At 41.9% G+C, this 21567-nt stretch overlaps 1 protein-coding gene across 2 annotated transcripts in view; it reads right to left on the bottom strand.

The window, feature by feature from the left end:
• Nucleotides 1-558: 558 nt before the first annotated feature.
• The window catches only part of CENPE (centromere protein E), a 66695-nt gene continuing 45686 nt past the window's right edge, over nt 559-21567 (bottom strand). For both annotated transcript variants that reach the window (XM_084755907.1, XM_084755908.1), the window contains 10 exons: nt 21054-21272; nt 18184-18381; nt 17427-17630; nt 15930-16121; nt 14270-14455; nt 9753-9865; nt 8069-8166; nt 4734-4914; nt 3152-3438; nt 559-911 (listed from right to left, as the gene is read on the bottom strand). In XM_084755907.1, coding sequence (XP_084612033.1) covers nt 817-911; nt 3152-3438; nt 4734-4914; nt 8069-8166; nt 9753-9865; nt 14270-14455; nt 15930-16121; nt 17427-17630; nt 18184-18381; nt 21054-21272 — 1773 coding nt within the window. In that variant the 3' untranslated portion in view covers nt 559-816. The remainder of the gene's footprint in view (nt 912-3151; nt 3439-4733; nt 4915-8068; nt 8167-9752; nt 9866-14269; nt 14456-15929; nt 16122-17426; nt 17631-18183; nt 18382-21053; nt 21273-21567) is intronic.

The raw sequence follows: 21567 nt of genomic DNA, 5'->3' as shown, positions 1-21567 counted from the left end.
CACAAATCATGAAAGCTATTGGTACTGCTGTTGTTTGTCAAAACTAGATGGTAAGTCCCTATAGACCACTGTAAGACACCGCATATGCTTGCTCTGACTGCAGGACATGGGAAAACTAAACTGGCTGGCATTGAACTGAAAACTCCCACCCTGATGACTGTTACAGTGCAGGGGTGTGGGGGTGTAGGCTGCTGGTGAACTGTCAACATTCCCATGGACCCTGTGTGCTAAAATACCAACATGGCAGCAGGATGGATATACCTCCTTACACAATAGTGGCTTGTCTGTCATGGGTGAGACCAACAGCCTTTTGGCTAAGGCCTGCTCCACAAGAGTGAGTTCATGCCTGGCACTATAAGCTTCACAGAAACTTGTGGCTCAGGAGGTCATGGATGGCATCCGTACTCTGGTCTGTCATGGGCTCTCTATCTGGTATATGTAGATGTGTGTGCTGCATGTTCCCAGGAAAAGTTTTGTCATACAGCAGAGCTTTATCTTATTTGCTATGCTCTAGAGTTATGTAAGTCACATATGAGCAACTTTAATGAAATGTGTACATATATTATGTAAGAACTTTATTCTTTGGAACGCATAAAAATAAATACAACAGTTCAACATTTGGGAATATCACAAATGCAAAACGTAGGTAGGTCCTGTGATCACCACTCTAACTGGACTAAATTAGTTTATTCCTCCACCTTCTAATTGTAATGGTGAAGTGGAAATTAGGCTGAACTGAAGTTGGGCTGCAGCATCACTGTCAGGGTGAGCACGTGAGGAAAGAAAGTCATTCCACAGGGCGCTGTGAGGGGGAGGCTACTGCATTTTGCACTCAGGCACATCTTTTCCTGATGAGGGTTGACGGAATTCTGCCTTAGGGTCCACATTCTCTACTTCTGCAGCTGGTTCCTCTGAGAAAGAAAACAAAACAAAACAAAAACAAAAACATAAATACGTATAGAAGCAAGTACATCAGGCAGCAGAAAGGCCATTAGCAGGTGGGTAAGGGAAGAAGGGTGACTGGCTTATGTCCTTGGTAAGGATGTAGGTACATCTTCCTGTCAGAGCTCTGTGCCCCACTCTGTGAGATGGTGAACTGTTAGAAAACTACACTCTGCATAAAACTAACGAGTGGTAAGGGATACTCAGTCAGCTAACTTGAGGCTTTGTGTGAACCAAGTATGAACTAAGTCTGATTTTCCTTTATTCTGTTTATAGGGGAACAAAATATGTTAGCTCATTCTAGAGTGGTTTTCATAGTACTAGAAGCTGCTTGGCGAGATGCCAAGAAATAGGCATTTTTTTTTTTTTTTTTTTTGGCAGTTTTACCCAGCTGTGAAGCTTATGGACCACAGTGACTGCATTTGCAACATAGTCACAGTAGCTAAATAGTGGCACTTTTATCTTGGGGCTAATAACAGCTCTCAAATAATTGGACTTAACGCCTGCCAACAGAAAAGAAATCATTCCTGGTGCTGTTAGCCTAGACAGGTATTCATGGCTGCAAAGATCAGAGACCCGAGAGGAGAGCCCACTGCCAACCCTTTCTTAAACTAATAATACTGAACTATATTTTAATACTTATTTTTAATACCCACAGGTGAGGGTAGGTCTCATTTCTCATCAAAAAAAGTTTTGCTTTTTTTTTTTTTTTAAACATCAGAATGAGACCACTGGTCAAAAACAGACTGTGGGGTACCAGCCTCACTTGATACCTCTAGAACCCAACTCCTACACCCAAGGCTTGGGCAGGAGGAGGGATGGAAAGGTTGTAAGAGCCAGAGGACCAGGAAGTCTGTAGAAGATTGTTTCTCATAGCTCTAGTAGAGAAGTTCACCCAGGAAATCTCAACATGGCTTCTTAAACAAGACCTGAACAATTCCAACAAGAGCTGACGTCCCAAACTAGATGGAGGCGAATGAATCTTCCCAGAGACGAGCTTCCTGAGTGAAGCTCCAAGTACAGCCCTAGAAACCCACATGCAGGCAACAGTGAAGGGATTCAGCACGTTGGAGTTCTGTTTACTCTTGATGTTATATTTAACAAGGCTAAAGAGGTGGCTGCAGATTATTAGCTCTTATTTTACATGTATGAGTGTTTTCCTGTATGTATGTATGTACCGTACCTGGGCTGGTGCCCTCAAATGCCAGAAGAGGGAATCAGATGCCCTGGAATTGGAGTTACACAGTAGTGAGCTGCCAAGTATGGAGCCCTGGTCTTCTTGCAAGAGTAACGAGGCTCATACTGAGCTGCTGGGCTATGTCACAAGCTCCGAGTTAGAGTTTTAGCAAGCACTACATTGTTTGATAATCGGCTGTAGAATGGGATTAGTACATGGTTGCAATTCCAGCCTTTTGGAGGCAGAGGCGCCACAAATTAGAGACTATCCTGGGCTACGTAGTAAAATTGTCTCAAAACCAAAACACCACAAACTCCTCACCCCCAAACCAAATACCACCCCTCAATAACAAAACAAGGAACAACAAAATGCTGTGTGCATTGCTCTGAGCAGTGGACTCTCACTCATCCACCCACCCTTTGCCCATCAGCAGCCTCTCGGTGTGCGGATGGATCATCATACTGTGGTAGAGCTTGAATTTAGTGCTCTAATTTTACTTAATAATGCAGTAACACTAGCGATACTGGCAGATTGAACGTGCTAACAAGGAGGCGTAAGTTATATCCTATAAAGTGAAAAGGGGAAATTTTACTATAATCTGTATGCATAGAAAAAAACAGTACATAGGATTTTCTGCTGTCCAGGATTTCAGTTCCCTGCAGGTCCTGAGATTAAGCTCTCACACATAGAGGTGGACTACAGTAATATGCATGTCATACAACACATCGTTGTTTTTGAAAAGCTGAGTGCAATTTCCAAGCTGAGTACAGAGTTGAGTGGGTGGGGAGTCAGATGTGCTGCTTCTGTGTGGAAGTGACTCTCCCTCCCCTGACAGCAAGCGGAGGCCTGACATGTCCCGCAGAGGCACGGGAACACAGTGAGCTGCCAGCCTGGAAAATACCATGTAACTGTCAAGTGCACATGACAGTGGGAACACAATTCCAACAGCCGAGCTTCTGAGAGGCTCGGATGACTCATGTGGATTTCATCTGTTATCCCCAGGGACACCTGGCGAGCTGGGCTGTTACCTACCCGGGCATAGCCCTAAACTGGAGTTATCAAAATAGCGGATCGGGTGAGGTGCTGGTAGAGACTTGGACCGGTTATCAAAAAACCAAGACTTTGGTGACTCTTTTGGCACAGGATCCTGGAAATTCCGTTCCCTGAACTGAGAAGGTGTGTTGGGCCGCCTTTTAGCATCTGCCCCAGTCACTTTAGGCGACTTCAGAGAATCTTCAGCAGCTGCTTCTATGGAAGTGCCTCTCGGAAGAGTTCTTTCTTTCCAGGTTTTTACCTCCTTGGAGAGCTGAGAGTTATCACTTGAATGGAAACAGAGATCAGACAGTTTAGTTCTTCAATGTGGATATGGGAAAAAATTTTAAAAGAACCCTGACCTACTAAATATATAACATGAAACTTAGCATTTTTTAACATTTGCATTTTAATTTGATAATTAGGCTTATAGATGATGTAGTTGCTAAATTATTTGAGCTGGGATATTTTATTCATTTACTCATTTCTGCAGTGCTGGGGAATGGAATCTAGGGCCTTGTGCTGTGGAGCTGTACTTTACCCCTAACGTATACTTTTTTTTTTCTGCTGTACCATCAGCACACTGCTGGACACACAAGTTCAACTCTTCCATGCGAGTGGAAGCCAGATGATACAGTGCTGCAAGTCTGTCCGTCAACAGGGCACAGTGATGGACACGGGGTCCCCAGCACTGCAGCATGTCCGTCAACAGGGTACAGTGATGCACATGGGGTCCCCAGCACTGCAGCATGTCCATCAACAGGGTACAGTGATGGACTCGGGGTCCCTAGCACTGCAGCACGTCTGTCACAGGGTACAGTGATGCACACGGGGTCTCCAGCACTGCAGAATGTCCGTCAACAGGACACAGTGATGGACACGGGGTCCCCAGCACTGCAGCGTGTCTGTCAAGAGGACACAGTGATGGACACGGGGTCCCTTGCACTGCAGCGTCACTGAATGTTTATGGACTCGTGGCTCAGTGGGTGAACTACTCAAGTTTGATCACTAGAATCCAGGTAAAAAGGCTGGATGCATAGTAATAAGCTGTACCTCAGTGCTGGCGGGGAGGCGTGGAGCTCGCTGGGGTTTGCTCGCCAGCCAGGGCAGCTAAAGCACTGAGCTCTGGGTTCAGTCAGAGAGCCAGTGTCAAGAACAAGCTGGAGAAGTGACTGAGAAAGACACCTGACACTGACCCCTGGTCCCACATGCACAAGCTTGCACAGTTAATGAATAACAAACGTGAAATGGAGCCAGTATCTTCCCATTTCTTCTCTAAAAATTGTTTCCCCCCAAATTAGTAAAAGGTTGACAACTAATTGTAGAAATATTGACAAAAAACTCAAACGTATGAAGTTCCAGGATCTGACCTACAAGCAGAACCTGCCTTTTCCCTTTGTTTGGGTTCTTCTTCTTTTTCCTTCTTTCTTTTGCTTGCTTTTTTGAGACAAGTTCTCTCTTATTATATAGCCGTGTGGACTTACTACTCAAGGCTGGCCTTGAACTCTGAGATCTGCCTGCCTCTGCCTCTGGAGTGCTGGGGTTAAAGGTGTGTGCCAGTACGCCTGGCTTCAGAACTTACCTTAACAGTTGATTCTTTTGCTTTATTAGCTGTTCATTTTTCTGTTTTAACTTAGAAATTTCATTTTCCATCCTTCTATGTTCACTTTTCAAAATAAGAACTTTCGTGCTTTGAACAATACCGCTGCCGCCTCCACAGGTTAAAGGTTTACTCCAAGTCTGAGAGTCAGGGTCTGCTATCACTGCAGGAGGCAAACACACACACAGGTTGATAAGCTTTTTAAGCAAAAAAAAAAAACAAAAACAAAAACAAAAACAAACAAACAAACAAAAAAAACAAAAACAAAAACCAACAGGTAATTTCCGTGTTGCCCAGGCTGCCTTTGAATTGATACTGCTCCTCCGGCATCAGCCTCCTGAGTGTTGAGACATAGGCATGTGCCACCATGGCTAGCCAGGCAGATAATCTTAGTTAGCTCTCATTTCAAAATAAACATTAAAAATTGTAACAGGTCTTTATGAAAACCATTTCCTGGAAGTCGTCTCTGATTTCTCCTTTCCGCTTCCCTTCCTCAGTCTATTTGACCACTGATCATTAGGTGTTCATTTCCCTGCAATCTGCCTCCAACAGCTGTATCTCCCACCTTAATTATAAAACAGCAGCGTTTTATGATCAGAGCCACTCTGAGCTGACCTGAGCCCTAATCTCTCGTGGGCCTTGTCACCTGCAGGCCGTGCAGCACCTGCCCCCAGTTACTTGGCACATTCCACGTGCGCAACACATACGCATTAGCTAGCTATACCTTCAAATGACATTAAAATGTCAGCACTGTGGACAACACTGTACCGGAATGGAGCTGTCATCTATTTGAATGACCCATCAGGTCGCCAGCAGCTCACTAACGGGACAGAATACATGTGAGGGGTTAGCGATGTACGTGTTTAGCATTCAGGTACAAGTCAGGCATCTCTGAAACCAGAACTGCTCCAATAGCCCAGTGGATTAGAGATGAGCATCTCATTAAATACAGCAAAGTCCTTGACAAAAATCCAACCTCTACTCATGGTAAAAGTCCTGGAGAGACAAAGATAGGAGGGAAATGTCCCAGAATAATAAAGAGTTTACAGCAAGCCCACAGCCATAGTCTTGATAAACAGAGAAAAACTCCAGACACTGTTCATGAAACAAGGAGTGGGACATGATGTCCCTTCTCTCCTTCCTGTCCAGTAGAGTGGTCCAGGTCTTACTGAGAAGAATAAGACAACTGAAGGAGACCAAGGGGATACAACTAGGGAAAGAAATGCTGAGGCATCCTTATGTGCAGATGATATGATTTATACATAAAATACCTTAAAAATTCCACTAGGAAACTTCTACAGATGACAAACACTTTTAGCAAAGTAGCAGGATACAAAATCAATGTATAAAAATCAATAGACTTCCTAAGAAAAATCTTGGGATACTTCTAACCAAGCAAGTGAAAGACTTGTACGATAAAAGTTCTAAGACACTAAAGAAAGAAAGTGAAGATGACATAATACGATGGAAAGATCTCTCTGATCAGTAGGATTAATATTTGAAAAAGGCCATCCTTCCATCCTACCAACGTCAATCTACAGACTCAATGCAGTCTCCATCAAAATCTGAACACAATTCTTCACAGGAATTTAAAAAATAATCTTATTTATTGTGTTATATGGAAACACAAAAAGCCCAAGATAGCTAAAACAGTCTCGTATAATAAAATAACTGCTGGAGTTACCACCATCCCAGATCTCACGTTATAGCTCAGAGCTATACACAGCAATAAAAACATCATGGTATTGGTATAAAAATCAGACATGATGGGCAAGGGAACTGAAATGAAGACCCAGATATAAGTCCACAAAGCTATGGACACCTGATGTTTGATGACAGAAAAAACAAAAACCAAAAAAAACCAACCCACCACACTGGAGAAGTTAGCATCTTCAACAAACGGTGCTGGCCAAAATGGAGGGCTGCATGGAGAAGAGTGACAATAGGTCCACATCTGTCACCCTGCACAACACTCAACTCAGACGGGCCAAGGACCTCCACACAGGCCAGATGCCCTCAATGTGGTACAAGAGCGAGTAGCTAGGCCCGCACTGGAGAGGCTTTCTGATAGAACGCAAAAGCAGAAGCATGAAGACCAAGGGCTAGTAAGTGGGACCCAATGGAGGACAAAGGACACCATCATTCTAGCAGAATGACTAGTTAGAAGTGGAAAAAGAAACTACCAATTACACGGATGACAGAGTCAGGACCTAGAATGAAAAAGAACTAAAAAACCAAAACAAACCACCCCCTCGAAAGAACTGATCTAGAAAATAAAAACTCAATTAAAAAATAGCATAAAGGGGGCTGGAGAGGTGGCTCAGCTGCTTTTCCCGAGGACCTGGGTTCAAGTCCCACCACCCACAAGGCAGATCACAACTGTCTATAACTCCGCCTCCAGGTGATCCGACAGCGCCACACAGGAATACATGCCAGCCAAATACCACTGTACATTAAAAAAAAGAAAGAAAGAAAGAAAGAAAGAAAGAAAGAAAGAAAGAAAGAAAAAGGGGGCGGGTATAGAACTAAAAAGACAGTTCTCAAAAGATGGAACACAGAAGATCAAGAATCACTTAACGTAGTGGTTCTCAACCTTCCTAGTGCTGTGATCATTTAATATAGTTCCTCATATTGTGGTGAGAACCATAAAATTATTTTGTTGCTACTTCATAATTGTAATTTTGCTACTGTTATGAATCATAATGTAAATATGTGATATGCAGGATACCAGATAAGCGGCCCCTATGGGGGTCATGACCCATAGGTTAATAATCATCAACTTAAATATTCAAATTTTTAGCTATCAGAGAAATGCAAATAAAAACTACTTTGAGATTTCATCATATATCAATCAGACCTTTTTCCTCCTATGGGCTTGTCTCACCCAGCCTTGACTAGGTTTGTGCCTAGTCTTTTTCTTCTTTCTCTTTCTTTCTTTCCTTTCTTTTTTTTTTCTCTCTCTCTCTCTTTTTTTTTTTTTTGGTTTTTTGAGACACAGTTTTCCTGTGTAGCCCTGGCTATTCTGGACTTTGTAGACCAGGCTGGCCTAAACTCACAGAGATCCACTTAGGATTGCTAGGACTAAAGGTGTGTATCACCACATCTAGACTGTGCCCAGTCTTACTGCATCTTGTTATGATGTATTTGGTTGCCATCCCTGGGGAATGGAGGAGAGGATCTAGGGAGAGGGGTGGTGGTGGTGAGCTCGAGGAGTGGAGGGAGGGAAAACTGCAATTGGGATTCTTCTTCTTCATCATCATCATCATCATCACCATCACCGCCACCACCACCATCACCACCTGGGTTCTTCAGCTTACTTGAGGCATCCTGGGACTGTTGATTTCTTCTAAGATTTTCTCTCAGTAGCCTTATTACTTCTTTTTGATGTTCAACAGTGGCTTTTATAGAAAGAATTCTAACAAGAATAAAATGATAAAAATATGTAAATGTCCAAGTGATTTTATGTGAAAAAGTAAATAGAACTGCTGCAGAAAACTTTCTCCTCTGACATGCCATGTTGGTATAACATTCCTATGCTCTAGCAGATCAGGCCCTGGAATACAGCTTGGCTCTCATGCCTACAACCAAATGCATGGAGGCTGTTCAGCTGTAGGAGCAGCCCAGCTTTATTATTGAGAAACTAATTCATTTAAAACTTCTGGAAATATAGTAGGCATTAGTTATATACTAAACAAAATTATTTATTGGAGCCACTATAAACTCTGACCACTGATAAAACAGAAAACCATCAGGAATGAAAAGAAACAAACCAAAACAACAAAGAAAACTAAACCACAACACTTTTAATTTCCGTATTGTCAGGAAAGCAAATCCTTATTGCAGCTCTGATTTATGGCAAAGAGTCAAAGGTCAAATTTGGCACTGCTTCCCAGGAGAGAGCTTATGAATTGTCAGGCAGCAATTCAAGCATTAATCAGCAATGATAAATTATAGTATTGCCTCAAAAAATATACTGTTCTTAAAAACTATGAAAATAGTGCTGGGTGCTGTGACACATGCCTTTAATCCCACTATGCAGGTGGATCTCTAAGTTTGAGGCCAGCCTGGTCTAAAAATGAGTTCCAGGATAGTCAGGGCCACACAGAGAAACCCTGTCTCAAAAAACCCAGTAACTATGAAAATAAATTCTGACTGTATTTTGTAGGTAAGCTGCCCTTTCTAATTGAGAACACAATACTGGTTTCATTGAAACCACAAGTTCTTATTGATAGAAGGCTGGTCACACAGCATGAAGACACACGGGCTTCATTCAGGACATTCAGGACAAGGAAGAAATTCTAAGGAGCTAGGCTGCATCTTGGGACAGCCTCTTACATAAGCCTCCCTTTTGTTCAAATGCAAGGACTGGATGAGGCTAACAATCTGTTTAAGATGAAAATGTTCTTTTCATTATGCTCAATACAGAAGGAGCTCTGGCAGGCTGTTATGTGTAACAGGACAACACACAGGTAAGTTAGTAAAAAGAGGATATGCTGCGGGCGGGGTCCTAAGCACCAAAAGAAAACAATCTTTATGCAAAAACACAACAGGGCGCAGAGAGGGAATTAACAGAACCAAGAGAAGCCTTAGTGAAAGCCCTGTGCACACACACACACACAGCATTCACTGTAAAGGATGAGAGGCCACTTTTAAGTTTTTACTCATATATCATCAGGGAAGAAACATTCAAAGACGCCCTGCTAAATGTTGAGAACCATGCTCACTTTTTTGGCACTGGGGACCAAAACCAGGGCCTTGCTCATGCGAGGCAAACACCCTACCACAGCTAGCACTGTGTTTAATTCTTAATAACTGGCATATATAATCACAATTTAATGAGCTTAAAGCCTGTGGATGCTTACATATTTTTTTTAAAAACTAAATATTTTTACAAATTACTTTAAAAAAGTAAACTAATGCAGAGATAATTTGTGTAGTTTATAAAGAAATGTCATGTGACTGAAGCCGTGTTCAGTTAAAGGAAAACAAAGACATACATACTCCTTTTCAAATTCCTTGGCATTTTCCTTCTTTTCTAGGTCAATTTTCACCAGTTGCATTTTGAGATCTTCAATTTCTTCTTTATAGGGTGCAGCTCCTAAAGCAACTTTGTCCTTTCATAGAAAAAAAGTAAAGAAAAACAATGATTAGTTTTGATTTTGACAGCTCTGCTTGCCTTTGCTGTAGCAGGAATATCTGAAAACTGCCTATAACTCCTGGCACACGAAAGATAATAAAGGCATTAACTTTAACTGAATAATATCCCGATGTTTGATGTGAAGTATATCTGAGGCTATATGTAAGCCAACATTTTTCCTTCTTCAAGAAAATATTCTTTCTCAGGGAGCTAGAGAGATAGCTCAGCACTTAGGAGCATTGATCGTTCTTCCAGAGGACTCTGGCTTAATTCTCAGCACCCACACGGCAGCTCACAACTGCCTGTAACTCCTTCATATAGACATACAAGCAGGCAAAACAGTGCACATAAAATAAATAAATTTTGAAAAAAAAGAAGAAATTCTTTCTCAATGAAAACTGTTATATACTTTACCAAATGAAACAGAAAGGCTGAAAATAGTAAAATGAGGGCTGGCGCAATGCTCAGGGGTTAAGAGCAGTGGCTGCTCTTTCAGATGACCTAGGTTTAACTTACAGTTATAGACACTTATGACAGATTCTAAGTGTCTAGAACTCCAGAGCTGGGCAAGCAAACACTCATACACATTATTTAAAAAAAAAAAAAAAGACAGTACTCAGGAAGTACAAATAGCCTTATATATCTGTAAAGATATGTATCTTTTAAGAAAATCATGACTATACTTAAATGTTTTCTAAATTTACTTCTTTGTAAGTGTGTAGACACGTGTGATGGCTTGCAGGAGAGGTCAGAGGACAACTTCAAAGTCAGCTTTCTCCTTGCACCTTGTGGACGCTGGGGATCAAACTCAGGCTTGGTGGCAAGCATCCTTACCCAACGAGCCATTTTGCAGCTTGACTATATTTAGAGTTTATTTTTTAAAAATAAAGATTTATTTATATATTTATTATTAATTAATTAATTAATTAATTAATTAATTATATGGTATTCTGCCTGCATGTGTGCCTGCACCAGAAGAGGGCATCAGATCTCCTTAAAGATGGTTGGGAGCCACCATGTGGTTGCAGGGAATTAAACTCAGGACCTTTGGAAGAACAGATAGTGCTCTTAACCTCTGAGCCACTTTCCAGCCCCTATTTTTAGAGTTTTATTTAGGTTTACAGAGAAACTGAAAGTCCAGAAAATTCTGGCATTAAAGGTGTGCACCACCACACCTGCCTAACAGGGATACTTTTAATTGAACTATTAACTAAGGCCCAGAGTGTATATTAGGGTGTCTTTAGATTCTTCATGTTTTACTTACTCATCTTTTTCTTCTTCTCCATTCATGGCAAAGGCTAATCCTTTTACTGTTTGCCTAGTTTTGTCTTCTACAAAGTACATCTGAGGTTGTTCTAGAAGGGCAGGGAACCTTTTCAGATGGCTTTTACTTAGAATTATGCTTTTAAGGGACCCGTGTGTCTTTTCATGACTTGCTAAGTCTCCCCCTATTTCTGCAGTTTTAAAAGGACAGAATCCTTCACATTCTTGGTGAGCTTTATCCCCAGGTTTATTTGTGTGTGGCCACTGTGAATGTGATTACAGAGGAAGGCAACTGATTTGTGCTCATTCTGTATCCTGTCACTTTGCTGGAGGTGTTTAACAGTTCTAAGATTAATGTGCAGTCCTCGGTCTTTTGCGTATAGACGCAACCAACTGCTCGCATCCTTCTTACTTCCTTCGCCTGCCTTATTGCTTTAGTTCATATTTTAAGCACTATAACGAATGGAGTGGAGAGAGAAGACACTTGTTTGTGATCTGAGTGGGAATGATTTGAGCTTTTCTCCTGTCAGTGTGATGTTGGCTATAGTTCTGTCATATATAGTCTTTACTAATTCAAAGTATGTTCCTTCTATTCCAAGCTGATCTCTTTGAACTCTTGATTCCTAGCTCACTTCCCATATACTGGGATTACAGGCGTGAGCCACCAATCCTACTTTAAGCAGTGTTAGGGAACCCAGGGCTTCCAGCATGGCAGGTGAGCACCTTACCAACTGTGCTACGTCCTTAGCTTTCTCATTACTGTTTAATAGTGCAATAACATTGTACAGATACATCAAAACACATCCATGTATCTTCTTCTGAGAGTGAGGAGCTCTTTCTAATTGCCCCCATTTCATATAGGATTGCTTGATTTCCTTCCTGCTACATTTTAGGCGGGTTTTGTATGTGTAACTTGTAGTATTTCAGGATCTTACAGATAAAGGCCTTTTATCTGTTGTTTTTTTGTTTGTTTCTTTTTGTTTTTTTTGTTTTTTTTTTTGCTTTTTGTTTTGTTTTTTTGAGACAGGGTCTCTCTATGTTAGCCTTGGCTGTCCTAGACTCACTTTGTAGACCAGGCTGGTCTCGAACTCACAGTGATCTGCCTGCCTCTGCCTCCCAAGTGCTGGGATTAAAGGCGTGTGCCACTATGCCTGGCTAAGGCCTTTTATATATTTTCTCTATGTCTGGTTTTTTTTTTTTTTTTTAAACTTTATTCTTCTGGATAGAGTCTCTGGAGAGCAGAACCGAGCAGTAAGAGGGTCCGATGTGTTTATGTTTAATCCTATGCGCTGCTCTTTCGGCTTTATGTAAGAAGCCATTGTCTAATCTAAGGTGACATATGTGCTTTCCTGTGTTGTCTTCATTATTCTGTTTTACACTTATGTCCACGATGCATTTTGTTTCTTTAAGATGAGCTCATGCTATGTGGTCCGGCAGGTCCCAGGCTGGAGAAAGCATGGCATCCTCCCACCTCGGCCTCCTGAGCAGCACGTGTACACTGCCACTCCCGTCTGAGACACACATGTGGGTGTCCAGGCTCTAGCATCAATATTGATGGACTGTCCTCTCTCCACTGAGGTACCGTTGTCCTTTTCTCAACGACCCCGGGACTGCCTTTGAGTGTGTCTGTCTCTAGGCTCTCTGTTCTGTCCCACTCATCTGCTTGTCTACAAACTGTTTCAAAAGTTCAAGCAAATCAACAAGAGAATTTCAATATATGCTGAAAATGTAGAAATTATGCAGGTATTCTTTGGGTACAAAGAAAGCATCACATAAAACATAGCTTAAGCAATTCTTGCCCCAGAGAAATCAAAACTGGAAAAGCTGACTTAGAAATGAGTGACAGTAAGAACTCTGCATGGCAAACGTATCACCTGTGGTCACAGCGAGACTCACTTGTTAGCCTGCAACTGTCCAGTGTTATTAATGAACTAAAAAGACTGAAACAGAAATGCCCAGCTAGTAAGACTTGTTTAGCCCCTGTAGACTAGGTAGATTCTGTTAACTGCTCCTACACTAGAAAAATAGTCCTCTGTGCTTCTGGTTTGAATCATAGCAGACTTAGAAATTAATACTGAAAAGGGCTCAGGAGACCGCTCAGCAGGTAAGAATACATCTGTTCTTCCAGAAAACCCAAGTTTGCACTCACGTCAGGCAGCTCACAACTTCCTATATAACTCCTGCTCCAGGAGGTCAGTGTCTCTGACTGTCTCAGACACAGGCATTCATTTGTCCTTTTCCCCAGTTAAAAATCAGAGAGAGAGAGAGAGAGAGAGAGAGAGAGAGAGAGAGAGAGAGAGAGAGAGGAGAGAGAGAGAGAGAAATGAATACGGGAAACCCTACAGCTTCATTTCAGCTCTGATTTGGGGCATGGTGAGTCTCTTACTTTACACCCTGCTTTCCAATATATTAGGTCTTTTCACATGTTCTCACATTTTGCTAAGGTTCAAGCATTTTACTCTTGTTTTTGTAGTCACTGTAATGTCTGAAAAGGCATTTGTATAGGATGGTTATAAAGGCTTATTATAGTTCAGATTTTAAACAAATTCACTGTATCTGATTTGAACAATTTGTCCTATTATATTTAACAGTTGTATGCAGAGGAAAACTAATATCCTTGTGAGTAAATTTTGAAATAAGTACTTTTGGATACTACAGGTGTCATGCGCCTGTGATCCCAGCACTCGGGAGGCAGAAGCAGGCGGATCTCTGTGGGGTTGAAGCCAGTCTGGTCTACAGTGAGTTCCAGGATAGGAAGGGTTACATAGAAAAACAAAACAAAACAAAAAACCAAACAAGTCAGAATTTTTACATGCACACCACTATATTTTTTTGTTTTTCGAGACAGGGTTTCTCTGTGTAGCCTTGGCTATCCTAGGCTCACTTTGTAGACCAGGCTGGCCTCCAACGCACATCCACCTCTGCCTCCTGAGTGCTAGGATTAAAGGCGTGCACCACCACGCCTGGCTAGTGACTTCCTTTTGAAGCCTGAGAAGTAAACTTGCGCCCTACACAGGTGTTACAAGGTTATGGTAAGAGGGGCGAACAGAGCATCAAGTCATTTGCCAAATCCAACAGGCTAAAGAAAGTTTTTGTTTATGAAACTGGTCTAACTTACCTCAAGTATCCGTACTGTCGCTTTTGTGTTTTCAAGGCACTGGTTTGACTCATGGACTTTGCTCTGGAGTTTTGCCACTGAGTCTTTAGCCATTGCTAGCTCTGTGCGCATCTTTGTAAGCTGGCCTTCTCTATGCGCGGCACTTTCTTTAGCTTCTTGTAGGGAGGATTCCAGCTCCTGAATTTTCTGTTAGAGGAAGCACAAGTCAACCAATCTTCATGGCAGAATCACACAGTACGCAAATGAGACAAAGTGCTCACATGCTTTCATGCTTTTCATGGCTTTCACAGACAGAAGTGGATCTCTGTGAGCTCCAGGCCAGCCTGGTTTAGAGATCCAGGACAACCAGGGATACACAGGGAACCCTGTCTCAAAATAACTAGAAAAAGGCTCCCAACCCCCCCAAACAAGTCCTATTACTTAGAAAATGATGCTTTCCATGTTAAAGAATGCAAACATTTCATATTATACCCCATCAGCAAATTCTTTAAATGCAAATGAGTTACAGGACACACTAGTTAGCACAGTTCTAAACACATTGAGTAGTCAGTTACCTTTTAATTACCATTATTAATAAGAGAGTGCTGAGGTGAACGTGGTGGCGCACGCCTTTAATCCCAGCACTCAGGAGGCAGAGGTAGGTGGATCGCTGAGTTCGAGGCCAGTCTGGTCTACAAAGCGAGTCCAGGACAGCCAGGGATATACAGAGAAACCCTGTCTCAAAAAAACAAAAACAAAAACAAAAACAAAACAACAAAAGAAACTTTGACTTTCTAAAGTAATTGAAAAACAACACAAACCAAACAAAAAATAAGAAAATGAAAATGAATCTCCTCAGATCCTAGCAAGGACTATGAAACAACCTTCTTTTCTTGCTTATCTCCGTTTCCACTTATAGAAAATTTCTGAGCAAAAATAAGCAAGTATAAAATTTATAAAAACAATCAGCCATACACAATAAACATAGTTCTACTTGAGAAAAACCAAAACCAAAATCAAAACCTGTGATCTTCAAGCTTCTAATAGGAACTGTTAAGCTAGTGGCCGATGTTTTATATTAAGTATTTATTTTGGCAAAATAAATCCTGCCAAGATATTTTGCATACTAAGGAATCACAGTAGCATATTTGTTGCTGTTACAAATTCCCAAGCAAAGGAAGCTAACAGTCTACCTGGGTTGTTCAAATGACACTGATTCTTACACACATATTAATTTGTCTAACAGTTCGGCCATACTTTCAGCCTATTTCTTTTTATTATGATCATATTAATCAGTATTAAAGACAATAACTAAAAATAAGCTAAATCGCTATTTTTCTCTAAACTAACTTGTTTTCCATACACATTGTAGTTTAGCTGAAATTCATAAGTTTTAAGAAATGTATAGGAAAAAAGAAATGTACGGCATACTGTATACGGTCTTTAAGCTATGTATGTATACATATACATACTGGACATGGTATTTAAACTATGACTCACTTCTGCTTTGTAACTCACAGGAAAGATCCTACATGATAGCATGTTTCATAGTTAGCCGAATGGTAACTACCGTACAACATACGTAAGAACCCCACTCATCACGCACACATGAAATAGCGTATTCACACTCAGAGAATATGTCAATGCTATACATCTGCTCTGAACTCCAGTAGCATCCTACCTCTGGGGTTAGCTGCTCAGGCTTTGGTGCAGCATGAGGATTCTCACGGGCCACAGACTGGGAGGCAGACAATGTCTGGTAGTCTTTAGACAGTTGTTTAGTTTTCTCTTTCAGTGATTTCAGGTAATGTTCCAACTCTTTGGATCTGGCGGCTTGTCTTTCCTCAAACTCTGTTGACTCATTTATCATGGCCTATGAACAGTAAGAGACCACTACAGCTTCAAAGTAACTGATGCATTAAAATCACATTAATAAAAACACTAGGACAGTGTGCACGCTGAAACCCAGTATTTAGCACATCTTAGAACAGTGCTCCAGACGATGAACGCACATCTTTCTTTCAACATGTTGCATCTTAACAATGGTGTGAATAAAAAGAATAAGGGCTTGAGAATGAGAATTTCATTTCAGTAGGTTTACAGTGACCCGGATCTGAAGAAGTGTGTGGGTTAAAGTCATTAATAGCAGGGCACACACAGTAACCCTAACAACGATCTCTTCTCCTACCTCATTCCAAACCTCAGCTCCCAGAGAAAGTCATTTGCTGATTCAAAACTCTTTTGTATGTATTTGGGTATTTGGCCTGCATTTCTGTCTGTGCACTGTGTACCATGCATGTGTCTGGTGCCTTTGCAGACCAGAAGAGGCCATTAGGGTCCCTGGAGCTAGAGTTACAGACAGCTGTGAGCCACATGTGGGTGCTGGGAGCTGAGCCCAGGTTTTCTGGAGAGTAGCTAATACTCTTAACAGCTACTGACTTTTGCTAATCTTCTATTCCAGTGTAGACGACAACAGTCAAAATCACTACTTCTTTTATACCGAAGGCCAGCTGACACTGGCGTGACGGGTGTATGTCAGAATACATTAAGAAGCTGACAGGCTCCTCAACACCAAGGGTGAGCTAGAAATCACTGACTGTCAGCTGGGTCTTGGTAATCAGAGTGATTATCTGTAGGGGATGCAGCATATGAGAATTCTCTATACTGCTGGATTAATTTTTCCATAAATCTAACTGAAAACAAAACAAAACAAAACAAAACACTGACACATACATGTCAAAAACCAAAGTAACAGCTGGCACATTTGGAATGTCCAACTTAGGATGAGAGCACGTGCCAGGGAAGCCCCTGAGGCAGCCAGCCGGGACTGCTACTACAGCTGCTAGAACCCTCCAGCCCTCCCAGGTCTCAGCTTCCCTGAGGCCACAGGGGCAAAGGCTCCGTCCTCACAAACAGTGCGAGGAGAACAGAACAGCGAGCAGAGGCGAAATCTCACAAACGGGAGCTCAGTATCACATGCAAACAGCCTGCTGCCTTCCCAAGGGCAAACCGGTTTAATTGTCTTAAAGAAGCTTAATCCAATAAAAGAATAAATTTTATACAAGCAAAAATTTTATAGAGTACCTACATATAAATTACAGAAAATATACACCAGTCTAACCCTTTTAGGAATGAGTGGAAAAATAAAAGCATCTGAATGATGGGCAATTATACTCACAATTATTTTGCTGTTATAGCAGTTATTCACTTGGCACAGGCTATTGTTTTCTTTTCGGATACCACTTTTAAGCTTCTCTATGTCAAAAGGAGTAGTCAACCATTTTCCCAAAAACTGAGTCATTTCTTGCCTATTACTTAGTACTTGCTGGAATTCAGCTTTTATGCTGAGGAAGTCATTTTCTGAAAAATCTTTGAGAATTTCCTGTGAGAAAAATAGGTATCAAATTGTATAAACATTAGGAAAAATTTTTATCCAAATAACATACAAATTATAAAAATATAAAGGGGAGAAATACCTACTCTACTCACTAGGGTATTAAAGTAAACAGATCCTAATATAAAACTCTGCTCCAATTTTTTGCCTAAGAGAAGGCTGGCAATGTATGCTACATGTCAGAGGTATTTCACCTCCAGGCTCTGCTCACTGCTTTCCTGTATACACAGCACACCTCACATTCATGTTGGGAACTGCATGCCAGCTTTACGTTGCTGGGCAAACAGGAAAGTCCCTGTGGAGCTGACACAGGGAAAGAAATCTGATTTTCAGTCATGGGCAAGAAGGCACTGGGAAACCCAAAGTTTTATGGATTCTGACTGGCAGATGTTAAATTTATTTTCTATATCTTACAGACAGACAGCATCCAAGCTGTCCCTGGTCAGCTATTAACTCTGAGAGTTACTAACAACTTCTGATGAATAAGAATGACTTTAAACACACACAAAGGTATCTATTTATGAAAGGCAATAAGGTATACCTCAATATGGAGGTCCAATTCCTGGCTCAGTTTGAGGTCCTGTACATCTCTGGGTGGAATATCATAACCCTGTTGAAAGCTCTGCATTTTTATCTGTAGTTCGTTCTGCTTTTCCACTTCCTGAATGAGAGCCATTTCAAACTTAGTGATGAACTCATGTTGCTCCTCCTTTATCCTTGCAATGTAGCTTAGCACGTACTTGAGGAAAAAGACAAAGTGAAAAATGAGACACTGTACTGAGGAGACGATGAGGTCTCTTACCATTTACGCCATGACAACGAGGAAGGAAGCAGCCCCTCTCCTCCTCTCCTCAAGCTCCTCTCCTCAGCAGCGCAGGAAAGCAGCCCTTCCAGACTGCTGCTTCCATGCCTGACTTCCTACTGGGTACATCTCAGGTTTAGTGTCTTTAAAATGTCACGTGGCCCTTTCTAAAAGCCCCTTTTCCCATGATCTCATTAACTTATAAATAAAGACTTAATTATGTGTGTTTTGCTTACATGTATGTCTGTGGTCCCCATGTGTGTCCAGTGTCCATGGAGGCCAGAAGAGGGCACTGGATCCCCTAGACCTGGAGTTTCAGACGCCCGGGAGTCACAGCATCACGCTGGGAGTGGACTCTGAGTCCTCTGGAAGAGCATCCTGGGGCCTCGGCCACTAAGCCATCTCTCCAGCTCTATGATAGAATTTTTGGCTAAACTGCCAATCTCCTACCATCACACATTTGAGCAGTAAAAAACGTTATCCTATTTCACTTCTTATGAAGTTCATGTCACGTGAGTTTAGGTGTCCACAGGCCCAGGAGAGCATGTTCGAAGCCTGCAGCTTTAGTTGCAGGTGGTGTGAGCTGCCTGCAGACAACTGGGTTCCCTGGAAATGTTCTTAGCTGCCAGGCCACCTCTGCAGGCCCCTTTTAGATCTTCAACGTATTCTAACAGTCTGGTCTGAGTAACTGAAAATGTGACATGCTTCAAGATTTCCTTGTCAAGCATATTTAGATGTCTGTCTTTAAGGGAATAAACTCTTAAGGCTATAATGTTCCCCAGATCTCATACATTTTAGGTCTGGTGGGATCTCTGGGGGGATTAGCAGAACCTGGGGGCAGGGTACCTGCTTCTTAATCCCTTGGCCACTCCTTAACTTTGTAATTTGACCCTTTTCTCTAAGGCACCAGTAAATTGTCCCAACTACGGCCATCAAGGAGTCCATTTTCACCAAAGTGAGGGAAATGTTCACTGCATATTCCAGCTGAGGTACGCGTCACTCCAGGCCACACCATCTTTTGTGTGTGTATGTGTATGTGTGAATTTATGTGTGTGTGTGTGTGTGTGTGTGTGTGTGTGTGTTTGTGTATGTGTGTTTGTGTACAGGTGGAGGCTGATGTTGGGTGCTTCCTCAGATGCTTCCCACATTATTTTTTGAAGCAGGATCTATCACTGTGCTCAGAGCTCATCAATTCAGCCCTACCGGCTGGCTAGGCAGCCCCAGAACCTCCTGGCCACTGACCACATCATTTCCAGGCCTCGGCCTCAGCCTGACCCTCTCCCTGCAAGGGGTTTAGAACAGCAGCAGCCTTGTGCTTAGCTTGTCTACCCTGGATGCCAGGCCTGGCTCCCTGACACTTTCTAGCGTTCTCCTCTTACCCTAATACTCTTATTCTTCTAGATGCTTTCTGAATGACATTACCAGTGTTGCACTGTCTGTCACCTACATGCTTGACTTTTCTCCTGACAAACCCTGGGTTCAGCAATATGTCCTCTTGGCTCTTCTTGGTGGTACAACATGAGAGCTACAACTTCAATGCACCTCAAACTAAACTGATCTCCTCTTCCTCATTCTTCACCTGCTTTGTTACTCTCTCTTTTAAAAGTCACTATTACAACCTGGCTAAGCATGTCTAGGGACTTTATCCATACTTTTCTTTCTTTCCTCCGCCACCTACCTTTTGGACCTACTATTTTGAGTTGTTAGCATCTTGTTAAGTCTGTGTCCTTTCCACTCTACAGAACTTTCCCTGGGAGTACAGTCACAAAGTATCTCACTGGAACACTTTAGCGGTTTTTCCTTGTCAGTGTACACAACTCCTTCAAGGTCATCTTTGTTTGTTCTACAGCAGTTTCTTAAAATGGTAACCCAACTTGGTTTCTGCAGCTACGAAAATGAGCATCCACTGGCTCCACACCATCTACACAGTGAACGTCAAGCTTTACTGCTTAGCCTGGCTTCCATGGTGTCAGTCTACATCACACAAGTCTACTGCACAGCAATTTTCTTCCAATTGAAACATTCTTTCTAGGACAGAAGCAAGGCCCTCTCCAGGCTCACCAAGGAAAGAAACTTAACTGGGAAATTACAAGATCCGCAAGATAGAAAGTAACTGCTCGGGGAGACGCTGCCCAGCCAAGGTGCTGAGGGGACATCTTAGACTGCTGAGCTGCCTCTATGATGGGCAGGAGGCTCCAGGGGGCAGCCTTCCTGAGTCATCACCTCTTTTGGGGAGAGCTTTTGGAGGCTGTTGTAGATTCCCTATTGGGGTGAACAGACATGTGTTATGTATCCCCAGGAAATGTCTGTCACATAACAAACCTGTTCATACCTCTGCGATTGCACTTACTGCCTTCACATGCCTGCCTTACCAGACCATGACATCTTTGGGATGTGACTCATGGGGACTCTGAGCACCCTCACATGGTCTCTATGCCCATAGGAAGAGTCAGGTTTTGTTGACTGAATCCTATCTTCAGACCCATACAATCTTTAATTTGGTAGCTAACATAAATAGTATATATGTTAATTCCCAAAAGACTTAAAGACATTGAAATGTGTAACTGAACTAACATCAGTATCAAGCTAAGATTGAAAAGCGTTGGTACCTTAAATTTCTTCATGACTCTGTGGAATTCCATGGAACACCTCTGGTTTATAGTCAGAAGCTTTTCAATCTCTTTGGTCTGTGGGTGTGGAAGTAAGACCTTTGCTTTTACAGTGACTGACAGATCTTTTTGGGTTTTAGTTTCCTTCTCCAAGTCAAGAGAGAACCCATTCAGGCACTCATAATCCTTATCCATTTCGGAGTATCTTTTCAGGAGCTCCTAAAGGAAATCAGAATTCACTCTAATGAATGCTAGCTAGAGCTGTAACAAAACTTGGCATCTTAATACTTTCTCTAATAGAAATAAGAAATTTAGACCTTTGTATTTAAAAAAACAAAGAAACTGATTTTTAGAATGTAGAAATAATACATAATATTGTGAAAATTAACCAGAGGCGAATACAATAAAGAAAGCTAAGTCTTTTGAATAAATTTACTGTTCACCATAACACAAGACTGAGTTGGATTATGTTTATAAAAGCAGTGGAACTTTGCAGACCAATCAGTGGCCATGA

The sequence above is a fragment of the Acomys minous genome (assembly GCF_964271855.1).
Source record: "Acomys minous genome assembly, chromosome: 14".
Lineage (NCBI taxonomy): Eukaryota > Metazoa > Chordata > Mammalia > Rodentia > Muridae > Acomys > Acomys minous.
This window is presented reverse-complemented; position numbering and strand designations above follow the sequence as displayed.